The following is a 21,625-nucleotide window of genomic DNA, read 5'->3' as shown; positions in this document are numbered from 1 at the left end:
CATTTCTATATCCAAAATCTAAATTTTCACATTTCTTTGGAACAAATAAAGTGTAGGTAGGCTACTTACAATAATATAGGCTGGTTTTGTTACACAAAATCAAACTATCTCATCTCATCTTATATAATCATTACAACTTTATCAAACTTTCACACAAAATATAATAAAAAATTCAATTTTTTTAAATTTCAAAACAAAAACAGTATTAAAAAATTATATTATAATAATATTTTATTCAACTTTTAACAAAACATTTCATTTCATCTCATCTGAGTTGCCTAACTAAACGAGACCTTAATAAGGCCAATCAATTTGAATAGAAATTAGGCGGGCCCTCTGCTCCTTTCTCAACCCGACTTTTAAAATAGTGAACCAGCTCATTTGGGGATGAGTGATTGTTTCACCTTATCCGCATAATATAAATTTAAAAAAAGTATAATAATAAAATGAGATAAATTCTATATCCAAGCGGCCTGAATTTTCCCCTTACTCTGAGCCGAATAAAGTGTAGGTAGATTGCTTACATCAATTTTAATAAGCCCAATCAGTTTGAATAGAAATTAGGTGGACCATCTGCTCCTTTTTCAACCCGACTTTTTAAATAGTGGACCAGCTCATTTGGAGATGATCGATTGTTTCTCCTTATCCGCGTAATATAAATTTTAAAAAGTTATAATAATGAGATGAGATAAAATCGTTTCTATATCTAAACAAGACTTGCATTTTCCCCTTTCTTTGAGCGGAAGAAAGTGTAGGTAGGCTACTTACAACAATCTTAATAAGCCCAATCAGTTCAAATATAAATTAGGTGGGCCCTTGCTCCTTTCTTGACCCGACTTTTTAAATAGTAAATCCAGCTCATTTGGGGATGAGCGATTGTTTCTCCATATCCGCATAATATATTTTTAAAAAAATTTATTTTCAAGTTGAAGTATAGAATACACTTAATAAAATACTTATATGACATAATTTAATTTAAAAGATAAATTGTAAAATTTGAATCGTATTAATCAAATCTTATTATTTAAGTAATGTGTATGGTGTGCTATACACATGAATAGAATAACTCTTTCTTGTTTTCTTACTTTTTTTTTAAAATAAAAATAGGATAATATAATCTGTGTTGATAACGGACTTGATGCTCGAGATTTTGGAAAGTTTATTCTCCATACATAATCTAATTTTGCATTTAACAACAGTAAAAAGTCCCTACTTATTACAATTGTCAAATGCTGGTATTTGATCATTATGTTAGGAAAAAGAAAAAGAAATTACTAAATTATGGTCAATTTGTTCTGTCCAATGGTGAAGTTCAGGAGAACACATGATGTACCAAAATTGAAGAGGACTGAGGAGGGTTAAGTTGTGGAGGAATAGTATTAGTGGGGTACGAAACTTCTTACTTTAACAAGATCGTGAAGATCATGAACGATCTTGAAAACAGCATCAGGCCGAGCCAGCTTCATTGCATTTAGGGACATGGCCTTAAGCTCTTCAGCTTTCGGACCAAACCACTCGGCAACAAAATTTGCTATCTCTTTTGGCGATTTAGAGAATTTCCCACATCCATTTTCAACTACATATGGCACGTTTCCAACCTCCTGAAGAAATAAATAACTAAATAAATAAAACAGCAAAATTGGTAGAGTTTCTTTAGTTTTTTTTTTTTTTTTGTTCCACTTACTATTTTATACATTAAAATGACTATCATGGAGGTGTTCAGATCCTTTGATAATTTTGACAGCAATGTTTCATATCATCTAATCTCAGTACTATTCTCTCAGATTTCTGACTTAACCATTCAGTACCAACATCAAATTCATAAACATTTAAACATGCAAAATCACTACAAATTCACATGCTATTTCTGTCACTGCAATATTTCTTAAAAGCACCATACTTTTGCCCATAAACCCGTGTAGCTCATTAATTATTAGACAAACAAAGGGTCTAGTATATAAATTTAATTCGTTCATTATCAAACAAAGGGTCTACAAATCTTTGTGAGTATAGAAGTTGCAATTAAATATGAAGATTTTTTAAATCGAGTTAACAGAACATACTGAGAAAATATAAACAGCTTACAACAGCAATACCTGGCCAGCAATATAACCATTCAGAATAATAGGGAGGCCTCGGATCATGGCCTCTGCAATAGTCCCTGGGCCAGCCTACAAAAGCAAATTGTTAGTAGATGGCTGTTATAAATAGAATAGACAATCATATTTGCGGTGAGAAACTCACCTTTGTGATGATGCAATCACAAGCTCCCATGCATTCCTCCATTTTGGTGACAAATCCCTTCACCTATATTTAGGAAGTAATTAACTTCAGCCACTTCTGCCTATTTCCCCACTAGGTAAGCATAATACGATAAATGAGTTTGCATTTCCATATTACCATACACATATGCCAGCTCACATATTAGTGTTCTTCCATAAGTTTACATATGGTCTGCTCCTAGAGAAACGCCACCCTCCATGGCCATTGCAGCAAGTTAATATTTTTTTTTATAAGTAAGAAGTAAGTTTCATTGATATGGATGAAAAATAGGCATAGCACATGTACACAGGGAATATACAGAAGAAAACGCCTAAATACATTCTAAAAGCACTACATTAAAGATAAGAAATCATGCACATTGTTTCCTTCAAGGACAATGGCTGAAAACCATAGGAGTAAAGTGTGTAGAAAAAAATTCTGAAGCTCTGCCATTGTTCTCTCTCTATCTTCAAAGCACCTCGCGTTCCTCTCCATCCAAATACACCACATAATGCATAAAGGTATCATCATCTTCCAAACTGCTGCCACCTGGGGACAGCCTTGAATACCCTTCCAGCAGGCAAGAAAATCAGCCACCTTTGACGGCATAACCCAAGCAACATTCACTCTACTAAATATCCCATCCCATAACTCTCTTGTCACCTCACAATGCAATAAAAGATGATCTACTGATTCCCCATGTTTTTTACACATATAACACCAATCCATCACAATGAGGCCCCTCTTTTGTAAGTTGTCCGTGGTTAGAATATTCCTCAGGGTGGCAATCCACACAAAGAGGGCCACTTTGGAAGGTACGCGAGACCTCCAAATGCTCTTCCACGGGAAAGGCACATTACCTTGTGAAGCCAGCATTTTATAATATGCCTTCACTGTGAACTTCTTGCTGCTACTGGTTCTCCATTGTATTCTATCGACCTGTGCCATTATCTCTCCTGAGGAGTGTAGCAAGCTGAAAAATTCTGAAACAGTAGACAGCTCCCAGTCATGGTTATCCCAAGTGAATAGAATGTTCCACTGATAGGAACTATGAGCAAACACTAGCACATCTGCCACCGCAGCCTCCCTATTAGCTGCAATACCATAGAGAGCTGGGAAGGCCCTCTCCAAAGAGCACCAAATGCTAATAACACATTTATCTTAATAACACACACATAACGAAAAGGCAAGGCAGTGGCTGGGTTTTGGAGAGAATATTAATACCTGGACAGGAACCTTCCAATCTATAGAAAGCAATTTGCTGGCAAGCTTTTTATTATGGCCACATATCACAAGCACCTGACCTATAGGATCCCCAAGATTCTCATCATATAATGCATCTCCAAGAGCTCGAGCAGTAGCCTCAATAGGGCCCATCCCTTCTCCTCCTCCCATCAGCAACACAGCAGGAAGATTCTCGTCCATTCCTAGTTCTCTCCTTAGCTCAAACTATAGGTGTTGAACATGAAGTGGGCTCACGGTAGTCAATATCATATTTTTGTACACATCTAACGACGAACAGGCATTGGGATACAAAAAATAACCAGTTTACAAATGAATGTTTGATTTCTCAAAAAAAATAAAAAATCCAACGTGGAGAAGTCCCACTTAGTACTTATCGGGGAAAGATGCTTTAAAGCACATTCAGCAAGTAGTTTCAAAGAAGCTTCAAAAAGTTAACTAAATAGACAATGCCCAGAAAAGTAGAGGCAAACCAACAGGTATTTGCCATGTATGAGCATACAAGGACCAAAAGTTCTTCATCAAACAAAAATTGCGACAGGAAAAAGACAAAGCAGGTCAACAGGTATTTGCCATGTACAAACGTACAAGGATCAAAAGTTCCATCACCAAACATACATTGCAACAGAGTACAAGTTGCATTAGACCCGATGCAAACTTAAAAAGAGTATCAGTTAGGAAGTAACCAACCTTCTGACGAACAGGCTTGATGAAGGAGGGTCGCACAGGAAGTCCATAAACCTTAATTTGGGATGCATGGAGTCCAGCTTTTAAGGCCCTCTTCGCTACCTCTGCTGATGGGCAATAGCATCTGGTTACAAGCTTGTGAAACCTGAAGATAAAAGACATAAAAGACCTAAACCATACAACCAGAGTATCATTCAAATAGACTGTGTTGAACAGACCATGTAGGATGGCAAGTGCTTAGATCTGTGACTACGGTCGTGAAGACAATCTTCTTCAAAAGACCCTTGGACCTCAAGATTCGAAGAGGAACATGCTGCATCAGTGGATGCACACTGATTATAATATCCGGTTGGTATTTCATCAGTCCTTTAGCAACCTCTCTATACACAGGAAAAGACAACGACAATAATCAAAGAGGATCAACAAATCTTATAGCAAAATAATACTAATAATGTTAAAACTAAAAAACCAGCAGAAAAACGTAACTTCCAATGACATGAATTAATTATACAGGACAAAAGAAAGCAGTGACTCAGGTACTGGACATGTTTGTTTGATTGGGATGCCAATTGGATTAAACACTTTTTCCCCATGCTGGGTAATTAATGAAAGGGGAACAACTTCATAGCATGGATTTCAAGAAGTAAGTTTAATAGGGCTTTCATCTTTCAACATTCGGTGGTTCTCCTCCTACAATCATAAATCAGTAACATGAATTCCATTAGCATGTTCCTTCAAGTAATACTTTGAATGCCTATATTGTATGCTGCGTGAAAAAAGTTGAAAGAAATTTTAAAATGTTTATATCATTGTATCCGTAAGTGTTATAACATCGAGTAATGCTACTCATCATTCCATGATGTGGCATTAGATAATTGGAGACTATTTATTATGTTTTACTTGTGAACTTATCATTTAAGAGACTAATGCCATATCATGGGACGATGAGAGGATAATGAAAAAAAGGATCATGAATAGATTTTTCTATAACATCACATAATTAATATACAGAAAAATGAAAAACAAGTATTCGACTCAGAGAAAAACAGTCTCACCGAGCTATAAATGCTGAAGTTGCAGCAAAGTTAGACTGATGCACCACGCGTGGAGCACTTGCATAGTATGTCATTTTCCACAAGGTCCCGTGTTTCACCAGGAAATTATAGCTCCTGGGAAGTTGATTAAATGGCCAAGGAGTATGATCCGTCCATAAATCGGTAACAAACACCTGCGACACGCACTCATAACATGCAGAAAATAATCAACAAACACAAATAACGCGCCAACTGACATCATTTACCAATTCCTCCTATTCGTTTCGGAGAAATGGTGGGGAAAATAAAGAAAATTTTAAGTATCTCCGGCTTCCTAAAGTTGAAATTCCATCTCAGTTAAACCAAATACATGCGTTATTCGGTGAACTAAATGTTCTAGTCCTACCATGTTCGTGTTCATAATAACGCAAACTTCGAGAATCGAAAGTCAAATTTTGAGAATTTCTATTCTCTTCCCACATTTTTCTAAGCAAAGAAACAGAAAATATTGATTGAAACCACGTCATACAGACTAGAATCCATTAAAACTGACCTGATACTCTTGCCCAAATTCTTCATGAAACGCGGTCTTTATAGCTTCGGCCGAAGCCCGGTGACCCCCACCGGTGTCACTCATCAAAATCAAAACCTTTTTGGGGGCCTCAGCCACCACAGCGTCTAATGCCAAGCCATCGTCCGCCAATACACCACACCCATCTTCTCTAAGCCCATTATTGTTCCCCAAGCCAACCCGAGCCGAGGCGAACCCAATTGGAAGTCTCTCGCAACGGAACTTTATAAATCTGTTGAAGTCGTTCAAAATACTCCTAATACCAGAAGCGCTTCTAACACCTAAACTCAGTGAGGCCCGAAAGAAGCGCTTCTCTGAACCATCAAGGGCTTCGTAGTAGAGGAAATTGGAGAGGAAGGAATTGCACCCATCCGAGCCAGAGGTGTGGAGCCTCGTGTCGAATGCAAAGCGACCCAATTGGGATACCAAATCGAGGACACAAATGGCTTCTTGGGATGCGGTGGAACCACCGAGATGCATGGCTGCCGTTTGTTCTTTTGTGCAGGAGAATATAATGTAAAATTAATCTACTAGTCCATGAAGATCTTTATCATCAAAACCACATGGGTTTTCTTTAACGAATAGAGAAGGCAATGGCAGTATGAAATAAGACAAGTGAGACGCACCGACCGAACAGAAATAATGAGGGAGAACAGCGGAGAGAAGAACTGTAGAAGGACAATTGTGAGAGAGAGAGATTGTACACACAACAGCGAATTACGAAATTCAAATGCCCATGGAAAAATAAAAATTATAAACATAACTCTTACATATTGTACATTCATCTAAAAATGAGAATAACTTATAACCGGTCTCCTATAAGAACATATTATCGGAGACCAATTAAGACATGCCATGTAAGGGGTTGATGAAGACACTGGCTCTCTGCGCTGTAGGGGATCTTTGTGCATACCCCCACCTGACCCCCTCCCTCTCCCTCTCTCTCTCTCTCTCTCTCTCCCGAACCTTTCATCTGTAGAAATCCCTTTCTCTCTCTCTCCTTCCCTCTCCTTCACGAAAATCCTAACTCGAAATCTAAATGTAAAATGGACTACTCTCACTGTCCAAGATCAAAATTGAAATCCTTAGCTCGACATCACGTTTACGTCCGTGATTGACTCAAAATCACACTCATCAGCCTGCACTTTTCCATTCTACGAGACACGGCCTTGCTCTTCAATCGTTGAATCCACATTTTGTATAGTTGGAGTTCCTCCATCACCTTGGTTAATTCCACTAAACAAATAAATTTGTTTAAAAGGTTGGATCCCATGGTCTTCTTTCGTCTGCTATGTAAAAGAAGAAGAATTAATGATGCTTTAATTTTTTTTTATCGGTAAAATTAAAAAGATAAAATGTCCATGTTGGGGTGTTTTTTTTTTTTTTTTTTTAATTTAACTCAAAAGTTAAGCACCTTACAAGCATTTTAGGTGGTTACAAACTACGAGAGTTTTTAATGTTGATCGATGTTGGAGTTGCGGAAGTCCATAGCTGTGGCTACTGTTTCAGTTGTGGAAGTTGCTTCTGCTGTTTGTGTTTGCATCGACTGATGTTGCTGCTGACTGGATATTTGTGACTTTATTTAAATTGGAAAAGTCTTCGAGTATGGATTTCTTCGACTGTTTCTTCAAATGCTCGATCCCACCCGGCCATCAAACTCTTCCTTGCCACTTCAGAGTAGCTTTGGAGCTGAAGAAAGTGAGGACTGTGAGGGATGCCTTTCAAAATTCGCGAAATGGGTATCAGTGGTAAACGTGGAGACGAAACAGATTCAGAAGTTATTCCATTTGATAAACTTGAATTTGTTGCAGAGGACTCGATGTTGGCCCCGAAAGAGTAGCAATTCCTACCATCTTTTGCCACGATTATACGACTCCGAGGGCGGAGTTTGGCTTTATAATCAACTGTTCCTGATCATGGGAAAATTTTAAAAATGGTGTTATAATTAGTTGGATCACTAGTGAGTGTGTGTTTGAGAGAGAGATGATTATCGCAAGAAAAAGAAGAAGAGGAAGTTGGTAATGTTCCAAAGACGAAGGAGTTCAAGTCGGCCATGGCCTGAAAGCTGTTGATTACAAAGAAAAAGAGAGGGAATGAGAGAGTGAGAGAGAGGGATTTCTGTAAATGGAAGGTTCGGGAGAGAGAGAGAGGGGGTGGGGGAATGCACAACTGCAGCGCTAAGAGGCCATAGTCTTTATCAACTCCTTACGTGGTATGTCCTCATTCGTTTCCGATAATGATCCTTTACAGGTGATACCGGTCTGAAGCGTTTATGTTTAAAAATATATTATTTTATTTTTTTATCTACGTAATGAAAATGATTTTAGAAATATTAGTAAATAAAATGAGATAAAAATATAAAATAATATATTTTTAAGTGAGTGTATGAAATATAAGACTTATAAATAGCACTGCTATTTAGATAATAACAATAGCGGAGGTGGAAGCGAGTGGATTGGTTTGGTTTCAATTTTGGTCTTTTGCTGGTCTTTCTGTTTATTTGTCTGGAGTCTGAATCGAGATTGAATGAGACGCCTCAAAGTTTGAGTAATTCTTGATTTTTGGGCAAAGAATTTAAGATCTTCTTCCCAGAGTCAGTCTTCAATGATGGCTTGTCGTGAAACAAGAACTTTAGATTAGGAAGCTACCAACGGACAGCAATCTCCAGATCAAGTGTTCACCTGCCTAGATTGACTTTCTTTCCGCATTGTACCCTCCCTACAATATGGGCTGGATCTAGTAAATTTACAGGGAAGGGCCTGTTGATGGCATATTGATACCTTTTACCTACTCATTGCAGACCCATTGACATCCTCGCCTGAGTTTGATACGTTACAGACCCATTTATTCTCGACATGTTACTCATTACATGGTTGAGTCGACGGACCGAACCGTGTACTGAAATGGTAGCCCATACGTCTCTCTCTCTCTCTTCATATGGACTGAAATCGCGATGCCTGTTAATTTATATTGATGGTAAATTGTTAGATATTAACATGAAGTTTTAATTTATTCTCTTGTGGTTTTACATACCTTCAAAAGCTCAAATTGTAATGATGTTACACTTGGGCATACTAATATATGTTGGTCTAGTTGGAAGCCACTGATTTGCCGATTAATTAACGTATAATAATAGATCACGTTTGAATGTAATTTCAAGCATATGTCGCGGGTTGTATTATAAACACATCTGTGATCACTCCCAAATGTAAGCAAGTAATTGATAATTAGTCATAATTATCTTTTCTTAAAGCAAAATGAGCATTCAAAGCAAAAACGTAAAAGAAAATTGGCATTCGTTTTAGAACGGGTCTCTAATGTCCCAATCGAAGGTTCAAAATATATGATCTATACTCTAAAATGACTAGTAAATAATACAATTAAAACATTATTAAAACTTTATAAAAAACAAGAAATTCGCATTCTCAAATAATGTATAATTCTATACATCACTTATATTTATCCTTATCACATAAGGTATCACATTTTATCAATCCTCCCTAATAATAGGGCCTAACCCAGCCAGTAGAGAGGTCATACAGGACAGCAACGTAGATCGTATCTAGTCCAGTAAAGATGAGAGATGTATCTAGGGAGATTCATGGCAAGGCATATCAATCTTATTCATTGATAGGCTACATTTATTTTTTATACCCATATGTCGTCCACGATTTTGTACGGAACATTAAAAAAAACTCAAATCAATTTTGGTTGTACATTCTTGCCTCAAATTTCTGAAGTCTTTTTTTTTTTTTTTTTTATTTTAATAGCATTTTCATATTTATTTGGATCCGGAATAATAGAGACTGATATGCTATTGGGACTATCACAACTCTAGTCGATGATAACATTATACTAAAAAAAATACATTATGAAGAAAAATAACAAAAGATGCTGCGAAGAAAGGCAGGTGGCAAAACTGCGAAAAAAAAGAACCAAAAAACATGTCCAAAACCACTTCAGCAGGAAGTGTGCTGCTTGGGTATGTTGTATTTAAACAGAGGAATCCAAGGCTCCAAATAATTATCACTAATCACTCCTCAAAAGAAAGTACCTCCTCTGAAACATCCAATATCTCCTCAACTTCGACTTCTTTTGCCTCGTACTCTTCCTCTTCGTCGCTCACTTCTCCGTCCCTCAGTGTCTGCCTCTCCAGTTTTTCTTCTTCATGCAACCGCTTCCACTCGTTGAGCCACTTGTCCCACTCCTCCTTTAACATCCTCCGCTTCTCCCGATCCTGCTCACTCAATAGCATCGAAACGTCCTGGTCCTCTGCCTCATACTTTTTACTGTACTTCTTTAAATTCTTTGCAATTTCCTCCTCCTTCTCAGGACTCAGGAATGATGGTGGCCTTGGGCGCCACAAGAACTGTCACAAACAACACAAAAACAATTATTCAGCAAATAAAAGATGGAGATTGATAGGACTCACCCATTTTGCATAATTAGCTGTGTTTGGTAAGTGAAATAGTCTCCGACTACTTCACTACTTTTACAAATCATCTGAAATCACCCTAACATCCAAACGTAGCCATGGGTTTGCTATAAGATCTAATACAGTTTCAATAAATCTAGAAACCACAAATTTGGAGTCTCCTTCCAAATTTTGCTTGAGCACTAGGAGCACTAGGAGCATTGCATCTTATAGAGTTCACTCCAATTCCACTTTGTTATGTCTCATATAAAACAATATAATCTATAGAATCTCTTATATTTCAGAAATGCTCTACACCATCCTGCAAAACAGGTGGTGTTGCCAAGCCCTATACTTTTTTTTATAGGTAAGTTGCCAAGTCATATACATAGAGGCATATATGTATATGGATGTGTGCATATTAGACAGTTTATTTTTTTATGGGCTGACAAAGAGAGTTTAAACCAAGGAATAGAAGTAAAATTACCTGAAAGAAATGATCCTTCAGGATCCTATAAAGTAGCTTTCCATTGAAGGACCATATGTTGAAACCATTTTCCATCTCATGAACTGAAGTCACTGCAGTTGCAACATACCTAAATATATATATATACATAAAAGGTCACATATATGATATAACAACCAAGGTAAGTAAGATACAGAGTTGCAATATTTCATTATACATACATTTTTTTGATAAGTTAAAAGTTTTATTAAGCACAATGTAATAGGCGAAGCCCAAGTACACAGGAAGCATACAAAAGACATAATACATACATATACACATGTATATGTATATTGACAGGTTATATTAGCCATTTTATAGAATAGCACGAAAGAAACACCTAATCAGAAAAAGATAAAAAGGAAAACAATGAAAACCCACCCAGCCCATTAAAATCTATAGCGGCTGCCCAAAGGAACATGGTATTGGACATGAAGGAATTTGAGCAGGTAATTTAATAAAAATGAAATAAATATAGCAGTAATAGCTTCAGAGCAATTCAAAACCACCCCTTATTTTTAATACTACCAAACGCATTCTCAAAACTACCTTCCTGTCGGATCCCATTCAATATCTGTAGCCATAAAATGCTCAGCTGTTGCCATAGTTTCAAGCTCATCAACATTATAAAATTCCAACTGTCCATTAAAACCCTTCAATCCTGCAAGTATTACGAAGCGACCAGTAGGTGACCAGAAAAGAGCATTTGCCTGCTTGCCTTTCAGGGTTGTGAGCTTCTTAACCTTGTCTGTGTTGTTTGCAGAACGCATAGAGTAAAAACTTATATCGGGTCTTGGGTTATCGCCATGGATAACAGCAAACCTGTGGCCTTTTGGCTCCCAAGCAAAGGCAATTATCTTGTCATTCTTATTCTCAAGCTCAAAAACCTCAATCGGAATATCCCGTTCTCTTACACGGAAAAGCTCAAAGCCTGTGTAAGTGCTTTTCTTTGTTTTTGTATATCGATCAACCTTAACAGCTAGATAATCCCCATTGCTTTGCCAGTACATTTTACAATCACTAACACTGAAAAGATTCTTCTGCCTTAACTCATCTTTACTTGGGATTTGCATAAGACTCACCTGAGAATCAAATGAATGCAGAATATCGACTTAACTGTTAATATATAAATATTAACAAAAGGAAAAAAAGAATAGAAACTGTGAATAAAAAGCATTACAAGCAATGCTCACCCTAGCAGGATGGTCCCCCAGTTCAGGAACAAAGAGTGCAAGAATTGGATCAGTTGGTGACCAACAGAAATCCACAACATTTTCAACTTTCAGTGATTTCTTGTCAATGAGAGAAAAGGTCTCTGTTTCATAGACAGAGATTATGTTTTTCCCAATTCTGGCAAAATATTTGTCCTCTTTTCCGCCAGCCCATCTGGAAAAACAGAACAATTAATCCATTAGGCAAATGATGATACTGAATACAATCAGAAGCAACCCAAAAACAGGGGAAAATATTTGTTAAAAGGGCCTGGTAAATTAAAAGCAAAGAAAAATCACCTGAAAACAGGCCATGACACCCCTGCAACACCACCAGTTCCTCCAATAGCAAAGTCATCGGCACTTCCTTTGAAATCTCTCATCACTTTTCCAGTTCTCACATCAAAAATATTTATCACGACCCTCTGAAATAAGAATTCACATTATTAATGGTCCTTGCGGACAATGAATTTACATTGAAAACGTGAATGGCAAAGTAAAAATACTCACATTTGCATCCCGAGGATTACTTGGTTCATGGCTACTGTAGGTCACTAAATATCGCTCGCCAGGGGAAAAATCAACAAGTTTAACCTGCAATTAACATCAACAAAGCTAAATATCAAGGTAAAAAATGGAACACAACATGGAATCAAAAACCAAATTCAACCTGAGGGTGCGCATAACGCATGAGGCGATTGAAGGTACTGGCACCTCCCCAAACTGCAGCACCTTGCCGATGAACTGTTGCCAAGTAAGTCCCCAGTGGGGACCACTGAACAAAACTCTCAGTCCAGAACTGTAAAGGGAAACAAGTGGGGATCATTCATCGAAGCAAAATTTAAAAATAAAGGTAACTAATTCTTTGGAAAATAAAAAACCGATTGACCAATTTATTAACTTCAATTAATGTGATGATGCAGCAGTGAGTAGAAGTTCATCATATTTCATAGAAACATGCCACACTAAACTTATGTATCAAACTACCCCCTGTCAGAGAGATCCTCCCAACAAATACATAATTAATGGTCCTAAGTGACAGTGAGAGGACAGAGCATATTTTATACTCACAGCACGCTTGTAAACAGGCTCAGGCTTCAGGTGCCTCGCATCATTCCATAAAACCTCAGTATCTGAACCAGCACGAATCACAAACTGATCACGAGCTTTTTCATCAGTCAACCAGTGTTGAAGATTTTCCTGCAATGATATAGCGGTTTAAAATACCATAAACAAGTTCAACTCAGAACCCATCTTGACAACATCTATGCCTCTATTGGGATTGGATTCTTTTTTTTTTTATTGGCATTGGGTGTCTGTGAATAGCGTCCCAACTAATCCCGGGGGTGCACAGGCCCTTAGCAAGGAGTTTTCTGCAAGTGCACATCGGGTAATTTAAGGGGAAAATCCTCTAGTCCGATGGCCCCTAGAGATTGTTGCACTCAAGGGGATTTCAACCTTAGACCTCGGAGGAGTATACCCCCAAGCCCAAGGCCCTTACCACTTGAGCCAACCCCTAGGGGTTTGGAGGTTCATAAATTGATAATGGCAGATGGGATTAAGATGGTTTCCAAAGGTTTGTGATGATTGCAGAAACAAAATATGGGTGACACGGTGAATATGAGTGATAGTAGCCAGTCAATAATTTGCATATGAACCAATTTCCCAAAGATATTTCAGAACATTTTTTTTAGTTCCCACCAAACGGTGGAAAACAAATTATTTCACCCAAAAATGTTTTCGTACTTTCCTCATTTTACCTTGAAACAGATGCAGCCTAAGTATGCAGTTCATTATACTGCATCATATGGATTTTAAGGCAAATGCCAGAAAAACACAAAAAAAAAAAAAAAAAAACAAAATATACTGATTGAAGAAATTACCCCTGAAGTATATGGCGTAAATTCAGGAGGGGCCCACTTATCTGGAACTTTCATGAATGTATCAAATTCATCAAACATGTTCACGGCAAAAATATGAGACCTGTCTAACTTGTAACCATTTGTCTTCTCCCTGGCAAGCTCAGCTTCCTATAAAAGCAACAAAAAAGACCAGATCTGACAATAAATACACTAAAGCAAACCTCACTAGTTACTAAAGAACCGTAATAGCACCCACATAAAGTGCTTGTACCTGTTTTCCCAATGAGTAACAGAAACTGACTAATAATCAAATTGCATTGTAGATAATTTTCCAAAGTTTATTGTTACATTTATAATTTTTCGAACAAGCCTTGCTGCTTCACTTGATATTTGATAAGAAAGTTTTAGAACTTGAGAAAAGACCTCCAAAGCCTTTTTTTTATAAGTAAGATTTTATTGATGGTAAAAGGCATAGCCCAAGTACACAGGAATGATACACAGAATAAACCTAATAAGCACCAAGCACTGCAGGATACAAGCACATTATAAAAACTATCCTCGTTACAAACAATGACAAATGAAAAGCCAAGTATAATGAATATAAGACATTGATAATGAAGTGTATAAGCAGTTGAACACCATCCTCAAGATTGAATTACAATCAAGTCAGGTATTATAAAATCCACTAAATCTAAAGATGACGTCTACATATGATTAAGCTTTTACAACCATTAATACCTTGCCCTAGGATATGGATTGTACAATGCTCCGTAACAAGGAAAACCTCTAATAACCATATAAACAAAGTACCATTACTTTTTGTATATATACAATCTATTTCTATCCAACTTATCTTAGCCAAAGGTTGGCCCAGCTGGCGACACCATATGGTCAAAACCAAGGTAGACTGTAAGTAATCTACATTTCTTCTGTACTCATTGCACTTATTATATTCAGTCTGTCAATCCTTCAGCAGGACATAACTATTATACTTATATTAAATATCATACATTAGAAGACGTTTCAAGTGAAAATATTAGAAGACGTTTCAACAGAAATGAAAAGAAAAAAAAAATCTTTGCTAAATCGTACCGTAGAGAGAGAGAATTACCAGAGGGCTGTTAAACTCAATAAAGCAATAACCCAACGTTTTTTGAGTCTCGGGATCAATAGGCATCCATAGCCCGTCCTCCTTAATCACGCCAATCTGACTGTAGATTTTTCGTATAACACCTTCAAGCTTATCAAACTTCTCCCGAGGAACAACAGGAAGGTTATCAACAATAATTATATTTCCAAACCCAATGTCTAACTCTGGATTGTCCCCGCCTTGAAGGACATCTTCGTCATCGCTACAAAATAGTGAACAAAGGCTCAGAGTCAAAACGTGGTACAGAGTAAAAATAGCTTTTGGGAGACAATCCTTTCTATGTTTAATAACCAAACAGAAGGCTCAAAGCTGGGTTTTTTTTTTTTTTTTTGTTCCGTTTCGACATAGTTACCTTACTATGCCAAAATCTTGGCCAGGAGGCAAGCTAATGGAGTCAAGGTCTACAGTAGCGAGATCGATTCCGAGCCGATCCGCTGTTGTCTCTATTTCTTTCATCAACATCACGTCTGCCATTCCGGCCTTTCTTCAGCTACCAAGTTCTCCAGAGAGAGAGAGAGGGGGAGAGAGATGGAGAGGGTTTTCTATTGAGCTGTGAGGAAGGTGGGGACTGTAGAACGAGAAAGAGGTAGAGCGCGAAGAGAGCTCCTAGGGTTTCTTGGTTTGGAGAAGATAATGAAATGCGGCTTTGTGAGGTGACGCCGGGTTGGGTTTAATTTTACATATGGGCCCGATCCATTTTTGAGTAGCCTAACAGTGCTAACACCATCAATTTGAAGTATTTCAAAGGCACCAACGAAACGGGCCGAATCCGGACACTGTACTATATTTTCGTGTACATATAAGTTCAAAATGTATAAATTTTGTGTAGTTTTTTATTTTTTATTTTTTTAAAAAAGTGGATTCTTCTATAAAAACCGTGAAATAAAAAGATAAAAAAAATTATAAATATATATTTACTCATCATCCTTACATCACACATGACATATGATTTTTTTATATTTTATTTTTTTATTTTTTTCTCTTACTAAATATATATTGTATAGATGATGAATAGAAAATTTTATTTAGTTTAAAAATAATAAAATAAAATAAAAAATTAAATGTAGTGTATGGTATAGGATGATGAGTAGAAAGACTCAAAAATAAAAACTTACATAAGCATATGTATGGTGTAGAGCCACTGAATATAAATTTTTTTATTCCCAGCATTACTCTATCTTTAAAGACGTCCTCAATTAATAATTCATCATCTAGTATTTTATTATAATTAGTCACATCAATTAATGAAATAATTTTTAAAAATTAAAATTAATATAAGAAATTATTTAAATTATATTATATTTATCAATGACAAAATCATCTTCAAGAGGAAGAAAGAAACCCATGGGTGTTTCGATTTGATCATGCGTATTGTGACACAGAGAATCTGGTGTCTCTCACTCACGGTCAATAAAAAATTAAAAAGGGCAGCGGCATTTGCATCGATTCACGTAAGAGTATTTGCGTTGAATTATATAAATACAAATATAAAATTTATATAATATGATATAATTTTATATTTGACTATTTCATTTAAAATTTATTCTTATATTAAATTATCTATCTATTAGTCAAAATAATAATAAGATATTATAAATTTAATAATTTTTTTTTCTAAATTAAGAGCTTTATAGAAATACATTAATACAAGTGTAGAGCAATATTTTTTGAGTATAGTAAATATATTCTAAATATTTGATATCACACCATTAAAAAAAACACATATCTATTACATTTTTACTGAAAAAATACCAATTAATTTTCTTTTTATTTCGGGCTAAAATCCCAGACCTGGGAGCACTAAAACAAAGCACAAATCCCCCCCTCCCCCCCCCCAAAAAAAAAAATCCTAAATCTAAAAAATTGAACTCGGCAATAACAGGCAAAAAAAAAAAAAAAATTAAAACGAAATAAATTGTACAGAAGAAAAGCAAAAGAATGAAATAAGAAATGGTACAGGAAAAAAGCAAAGGAAATAACAAGTATCTGAAAATATTATTTAATCAATTTGATTTAGCTACAGTGACAATCAAATATAACCACTAATCTCAAATTACTATAATTAAAAGTCATATCTTTTTTAAGTTGCATAATCCAATGTAGACCACCCTATAACCACCAATACCGTGATCTACAGAGTATGATTGATTACCTGTTTGAATCAAGGAAAAAATCATCCACCTACGTTTTTTTCATCTTTTGTTGGAGAGCCTGAGATTTGTGGTCAGGAGTGGTGCCACCCTCTTGCAAGCAGAACCTCACTCACTTTTTCCTCCCTTTCCTCACTTTCCCCTTCCGTCTTTCTGCAATTACACTCCACAAACAAAAAATGGCTTTGTTGCTCCCATTTCCCTCTCACAATGCTTCGCTCTCTTGCTCTGTATCCACCTCAAAGCTCAAACTAACAGCAACGCCATTACCGCCGCTACTTTCTCTGACACTACCCCTCAGACAAACACTTTTAAGAAAAAGCAACACCAAGTGCGGTGCGGTCGCTGATATCAAAGGTGTGCCTCCGCTTGAAGAGGATTACCAGGTTCTTGTGGGTCCTGCCACTGAAGAGGAGCGGCGTGGGGAGAGGGTTGTGGCGGACTACGATTGGACGGAAGAATGGTACCCGCTGTACCTCACCCAGAACGTGCCCGATGATGCACCTCTGGGTCTCACCGTCTTCGATAAGCATATCGTGCTGTATAGAGACGCGGAAGGTTATCTGCGCTGTTACGAGGATCGCTGCCCCCACAGGTGAAGATAAGAACCGTACAAAATATATATATAGGGAGGAATTGAAAAGAGACTGCAGATTAGACTTTCTTCATATTTCGCTATCGGGTTTCTACGAACCCAAACTTATTAGTGGAATTCTAAATTGAGTTTGACTGTTTGTATATGATCACAAAATGAGGTTATAGTTTTACAGTTAGTATTATATGGGAAATAAGCTTAAAAGGAAAGGAGGAATAAGAAATGATGAACGGGCAAACGCTCAGGACAAAATGATGGATCTGAATTCGAGAACTAAAAGAAATTGCTTTTTTAGACATTGTGTCATGCTGTTGATAAACGGGGTAATTTCCGCTGATCAGTTTGCATTTGGGTACGGGGTAGATGTAAGAACCAAATAATTGTAACATTATGTCAAAGTAGTTGATAACATGCATATGAAGATGATGAACAAAACCTTGACCTTGTCGCTGCTTGATTTAATAGACTTGCAAAACTATCCGAAGGCCAGTTGATTGATGGAAGACTAGAATGCCTGTACCATGGCTGGCAATTTGAAGGCAACGGTAAATGTGTGAAGATACCTCAGGTATGTCTTGCGTGGTTTACCTTGTCTCTAATTTTTGTATGCGGGTAAACACCAATTTACTCCCACATTAATCCAAGTTAATAATGACCATGAATTTCTACGATAAAGCTCCCGGGTGATGCCAGAATTCCTCGATCAGCTTGCCTCAGAACGTATGAGGTGAGGGACTCACAAGGAGTTGTGTGGGTGTGGATGTCTCAGAAGACACCACCCAACCTTAACAAAATACCTTGGTTTGAGAACTTTGCCAGGCCAGGTTTTCAGGATACTTCAACCACTCATGAGCTTCCCTACGATCACTCCATACTTCTTGAGAACCTCATGGATCCCGCACACGTCCCGATTTCACATGATAGAACAGATTGGAGTGCAAAAAGGGAGGACGCTCAACCGCTGGGTTTCGAGGTGACTGAACGTACTGACCGAGGATTCGCAGGCTGGTGGGGTAAGGCAAAAGATCAACCTCTGCCAAACTTCTTACGCTTTGAAGCGCCTTGTGTTCTTCAAAATAACAGGGAGCTTGTCGATGAGAATGGGGAGAAGCACTACTTCACAGGGCTATTCCTTTGTAGACCGACAGGACAAGGGAAATCCATGGTTATTGTAAGGTTTGGAGGAACAAAAAGATCCCCCTTGTCAAAATTGTTCCCGCAATGGTACTTTCATCAGAATGCCGGTAAGGTGTTTGAGCAAGATATGGGTTTCCTCTCTTCCCAAAACGAGTTCCTAATGAAGTCAAAAGTGCCAACCAAGGAGCTGTACCTTAATTTAAAATCCTCTGATACATTTGTGGCGGAATATCGGAAGTGGATGGACAAGGTAGGGCATGGGATGCCTTATCATTTTGGGCACAGCACTATTTCATTACCTAAAGAGCCTGCTGTGGTGGAACATGCACCTGCTGGACTGGTTGCTGGAGCATCTGCATCTTCCCCGGCCAAGGGGGGATTGGAACGATGCATGCTCCGAACTTGGCCAACCGGTATTTCCGGCATGTAATCCATTGCAAGGGATGCAGAACCATCATTAAAGCTTTCCAAGCCTGGAAAAATGCCCTTACCGCCGCGGCTCTTGCACTGACCGCTTTGGCGATCCTTGCATCTGGAAGGCAGTGGAAGGCCCTTCTTTTAGTGCTGGCAACCCTGTGCTCTGCTGGGGTTTATGGATGCTCAACTGCCATTGCACTGAACACAACCAACTTCATAAGGATACATAGGAGATTGTAAAAGACCATCAGAATTACTCGGCACAAATTCGCTGGTTGGTTGGGAATATATTTATGAATTCAAGATGGCCCACCGAAAGGAGTGGGAAATAATTTCTTTAGCAAACATCTTAACAAAAGTTAACACGTGTTAGTGAAATCGGGACCAAGAGTTCATGAAGCTTTTCCAAACCTTCTAACAGCTCTCAAGGATTCGAATGTTTAAACGAATTTAAAAATTAAAAGAGATAATCACACCAACAACAATGACATCCATTAAGCACCACAAATGCTTGTATTATTATGCCTGAACGAATATCTATATATATATCTTATCTTATCTTATCTTATATATAATAAGCGTCTATAAGCAGCTGTCGTCCACCTTTTTTTTTCCATTTTACCCCTGTCTTTAGTTTGTTTTGCCGCGTATGATTTGTTGAGTATCTGTTCTTTGTCTATTTTACCATTTTACCCCTAGCTTTAGTTTGTTTTGCCGGGTTTGATTTGTTGAGTATCCGTTGTTTTTCTATTTTTCCATTTTGCCCGTAACTTTAGTTTGTTTTGCCCGCGTTGTCCATTTTCAGATTCTAGATTTGCTTTACCGCCTCGATCGTTTGTTTTATTAAATTCTAATATTTTCATTTCAAATTTTGTCTTTGTCTTTCCAGTTTCTGGATTGTTTTCCAGTTTCTGGATTGTTTTGGATTACTTTCCTACCACCCCAACGTCGGACTTATCACATTCTATATATTTTTTTTTTTACATTTCTGCACCGCATCCACCTCTAGATTATTTTTATAAGAATTATCTTAGTATAAGAATAGCTTCCCTCTCTTTTTTCTACTCTTTCCTATCTCTGCTTTTAATTTCCTGAAATCTGCTTCTTTCAACTCTGAGTTATACATTTGTCTTCCACGTTTGGAATCTTACAGGTCAGTTTTTTTTATTTTTATCTCCGTTTGCTGACTATGAGTGTTTACTTGCGTTATTTACATGTATATGAAATGGTTGGAAAATAAATAATTTACATCACTATTTGAATTTACTTCAAAAAGAGGACTTGTTGTGCTGCTGTTGTTGCTACTACTATTTTCTGACTCTCGACTTCTTCATGCTCTCTTTAAGTTCCATTCTCTGTTGGTATATACACAAGAAATAAACTGAGAGAAATAAAGTTATAAAGTTCAAAACGTGTAGTTACATCTGTACATCTACAAAACATGTAGTTGCATAGTAAAATATGCAAAAACAACACAAAAACATATATGTGAATAAATCAGAAGATAACAAATAAAAACTTCAAAAGATGATGTACATATGTACATGTACAGTAGAGTATGGTAAAACAACATAAAATCATATATAATAAATCAGACAATGAGAAACAAAGAGGTAAAGATTTGTAAACATTAAAAAAAACTTTGAGCCAATATATTCATCACAACAGCCCAAGACATAAAATAAAATGACAAAACAAATAAACAAATCAAAATCTCATCAATGTAATGTTATATCTGTAGTTTTGCGAAGAATAATCTAGATATCAACATAGATAATGAGAAAATAGATCAAGAAGAGTAAATCTCAAAAGATATAACAAGGATATAATGACCTATGTTCAAATATGACATATATTCATCATAAAAGATATATGTTATAACATAATACAGGTTTGTTCATATAACATACACATTCTCGTGATGATGTAACATATATTCATCACGAAAAAGTGTTAGATATAACATAAATAAAAAATATCTAATACGTTTTCAAATCTATGCATGAAAAAAAAATTTCACAACTAAATCAACTTAAAAAATATATATATATATATATACATCCACTCAAACCTGTAGCAAAAAGAAAGACTCAGAAAACAACTTTAGTTCTTTGCAATGATCTGTAATAACTTTCATTTTTAGAAAGCAACTCAGAAAACAAATTTATAACCAAATAGATTCCCTAAATTTGTACATCAACTCTGATCTGTAATAAATGGACAAAGTTTGTTCATTTACATACAGATGAACAATGGAATGACGAAAAAAACGAGTAAAAGAAGTTAAAAAACCAGATTGAAAAAAAAATTAACATGGAAGAGAAAAAAAAATACATAAAGAAATCACTACTGCAACCCAAAATGCAAAAATAAAACAAAATAGAAAAA

General features: G+C 36.7%; 3 protein-coding genes across 4 annotated transcripts; 1 reads left to right on the top strand and 2 right to left on the bottom strand.

Annotated features, from left to right (window-relative positions):
• Nucleotides 1–1,142: 1,142 nt before the first annotated feature.
• LOC121263678 (monogalactosyldiacylglycerol synthase, chloroplastic-like) lies at nucleotides 1,143–6,532 on the bottom strand. 2 transcript variants are annotated; one of them, XM_041166708.1, is made up of 8 exons: nucleotides 5,779–6,532; nucleotides 5,247–5,419; nucleotides 4,410–4,571; nucleotides 4,195–4,336; nucleotides 3,487–3,711; nucleotides 2,245–2,307; nucleotides 2,097–2,171; nucleotides 1,143–1,601 (listed from the first exon to the last, which is right to left on the bottom strand). In XM_041166708.1, exons 1-8 carry the CDS (start codon nucleotides 6,274–6,276, stop codon nucleotides 1,380–1,382), a joined length of 1,560 nt encoding a protein of 519 aa, XP_041022642.1. In that variant the 5' UTR covers nucleotides 6,277–6,532; the 3' UTR covers nucleotides 1,143–1,379. The 2 variants fall into 2 exon arrangements, with proteins under 2 accessions (XP_041022642.1, XP_041022643.1); XM_041166709.1 differs by lacking the exons at nucleotides 1,143–1,601; nucleotides 2,097–2,171; nucleotides 2,245–2,307 and adding an exon at nucleotides 3,116–3,406.
• Nucleotides 6,533–9,620: 3,088 nt separating this feature from the next.
• LOC121263676 (eukaryotic translation initiation factor 3 subunit B-like) lies at nucleotides 9,621–15,602 on the bottom strand. Its single transcript, XM_041166706.1, has 11 exons — nucleotides 15,291–15,602; nucleotides 14,900–15,140; nucleotides 13,810–13,956; nucleotides 12,998–13,126; nucleotides 12,597–12,725; nucleotides 12,437–12,520; nucleotides 12,227–12,351; nucleotides 11,909–12,101; nucleotides 11,265–11,797; nucleotides 10,698–10,806; nucleotides 9,621–10,165 (listed from the first exon to the last, which is right to left on the bottom strand). The coding sequence occupies exons 1-11, from the start codon at nucleotides 15,410–15,412 to the stop codon at nucleotides 9,830–9,832; spliced, it is 2,148 nt and encodes a 715-aa protein (XP_041022640.1). The 5' UTR covers nucleotides 15,413–15,602; the 3' UTR covers nucleotides 9,621–9,829.
• Nucleotides 15,603–17,121: 1,519 nt separating this feature from the next.
• On the top strand, nucleotides 17,122–19,569 carry LOC121263677 (protein TIC 55, chloroplastic-like). Its single transcript, XM_041166707.1, is given in 4 exon segments — nucleotides 17,122–17,683; nucleotides 18,149–18,251; nucleotides 18,360–19,197; nucleotides 19,200–19,569. Coding segments are annotated over 4 exon segments (1,635 nt in total). The 5' UTR covers nucleotides 17,122–17,267; the 3' UTR covers nucleotides 19,478–19,569.
• Nucleotides 19,570–21,625: the final 2,056 nt, after the last annotated feature.

Source organism: Juglans microcarpa x Juglans regia, chromosome 4S, assembly GCF_004785595.1.
Source record: "Juglans microcarpa x Juglans regia isolate MS1-56 chromosome 4S, Jm3101_v1.0, whole genome shotgun sequence".
NCBI lineage: Eukaryota > Viridiplantae > Streptophyta > Magnoliopsida > Fagales > Juglandaceae > Juglans > Juglans microcarpa x Juglans regia.
Note: the sequence above shows the minus strand (reverse complement) of the source record. Positions and strands in the feature narration are given on the sequence as shown.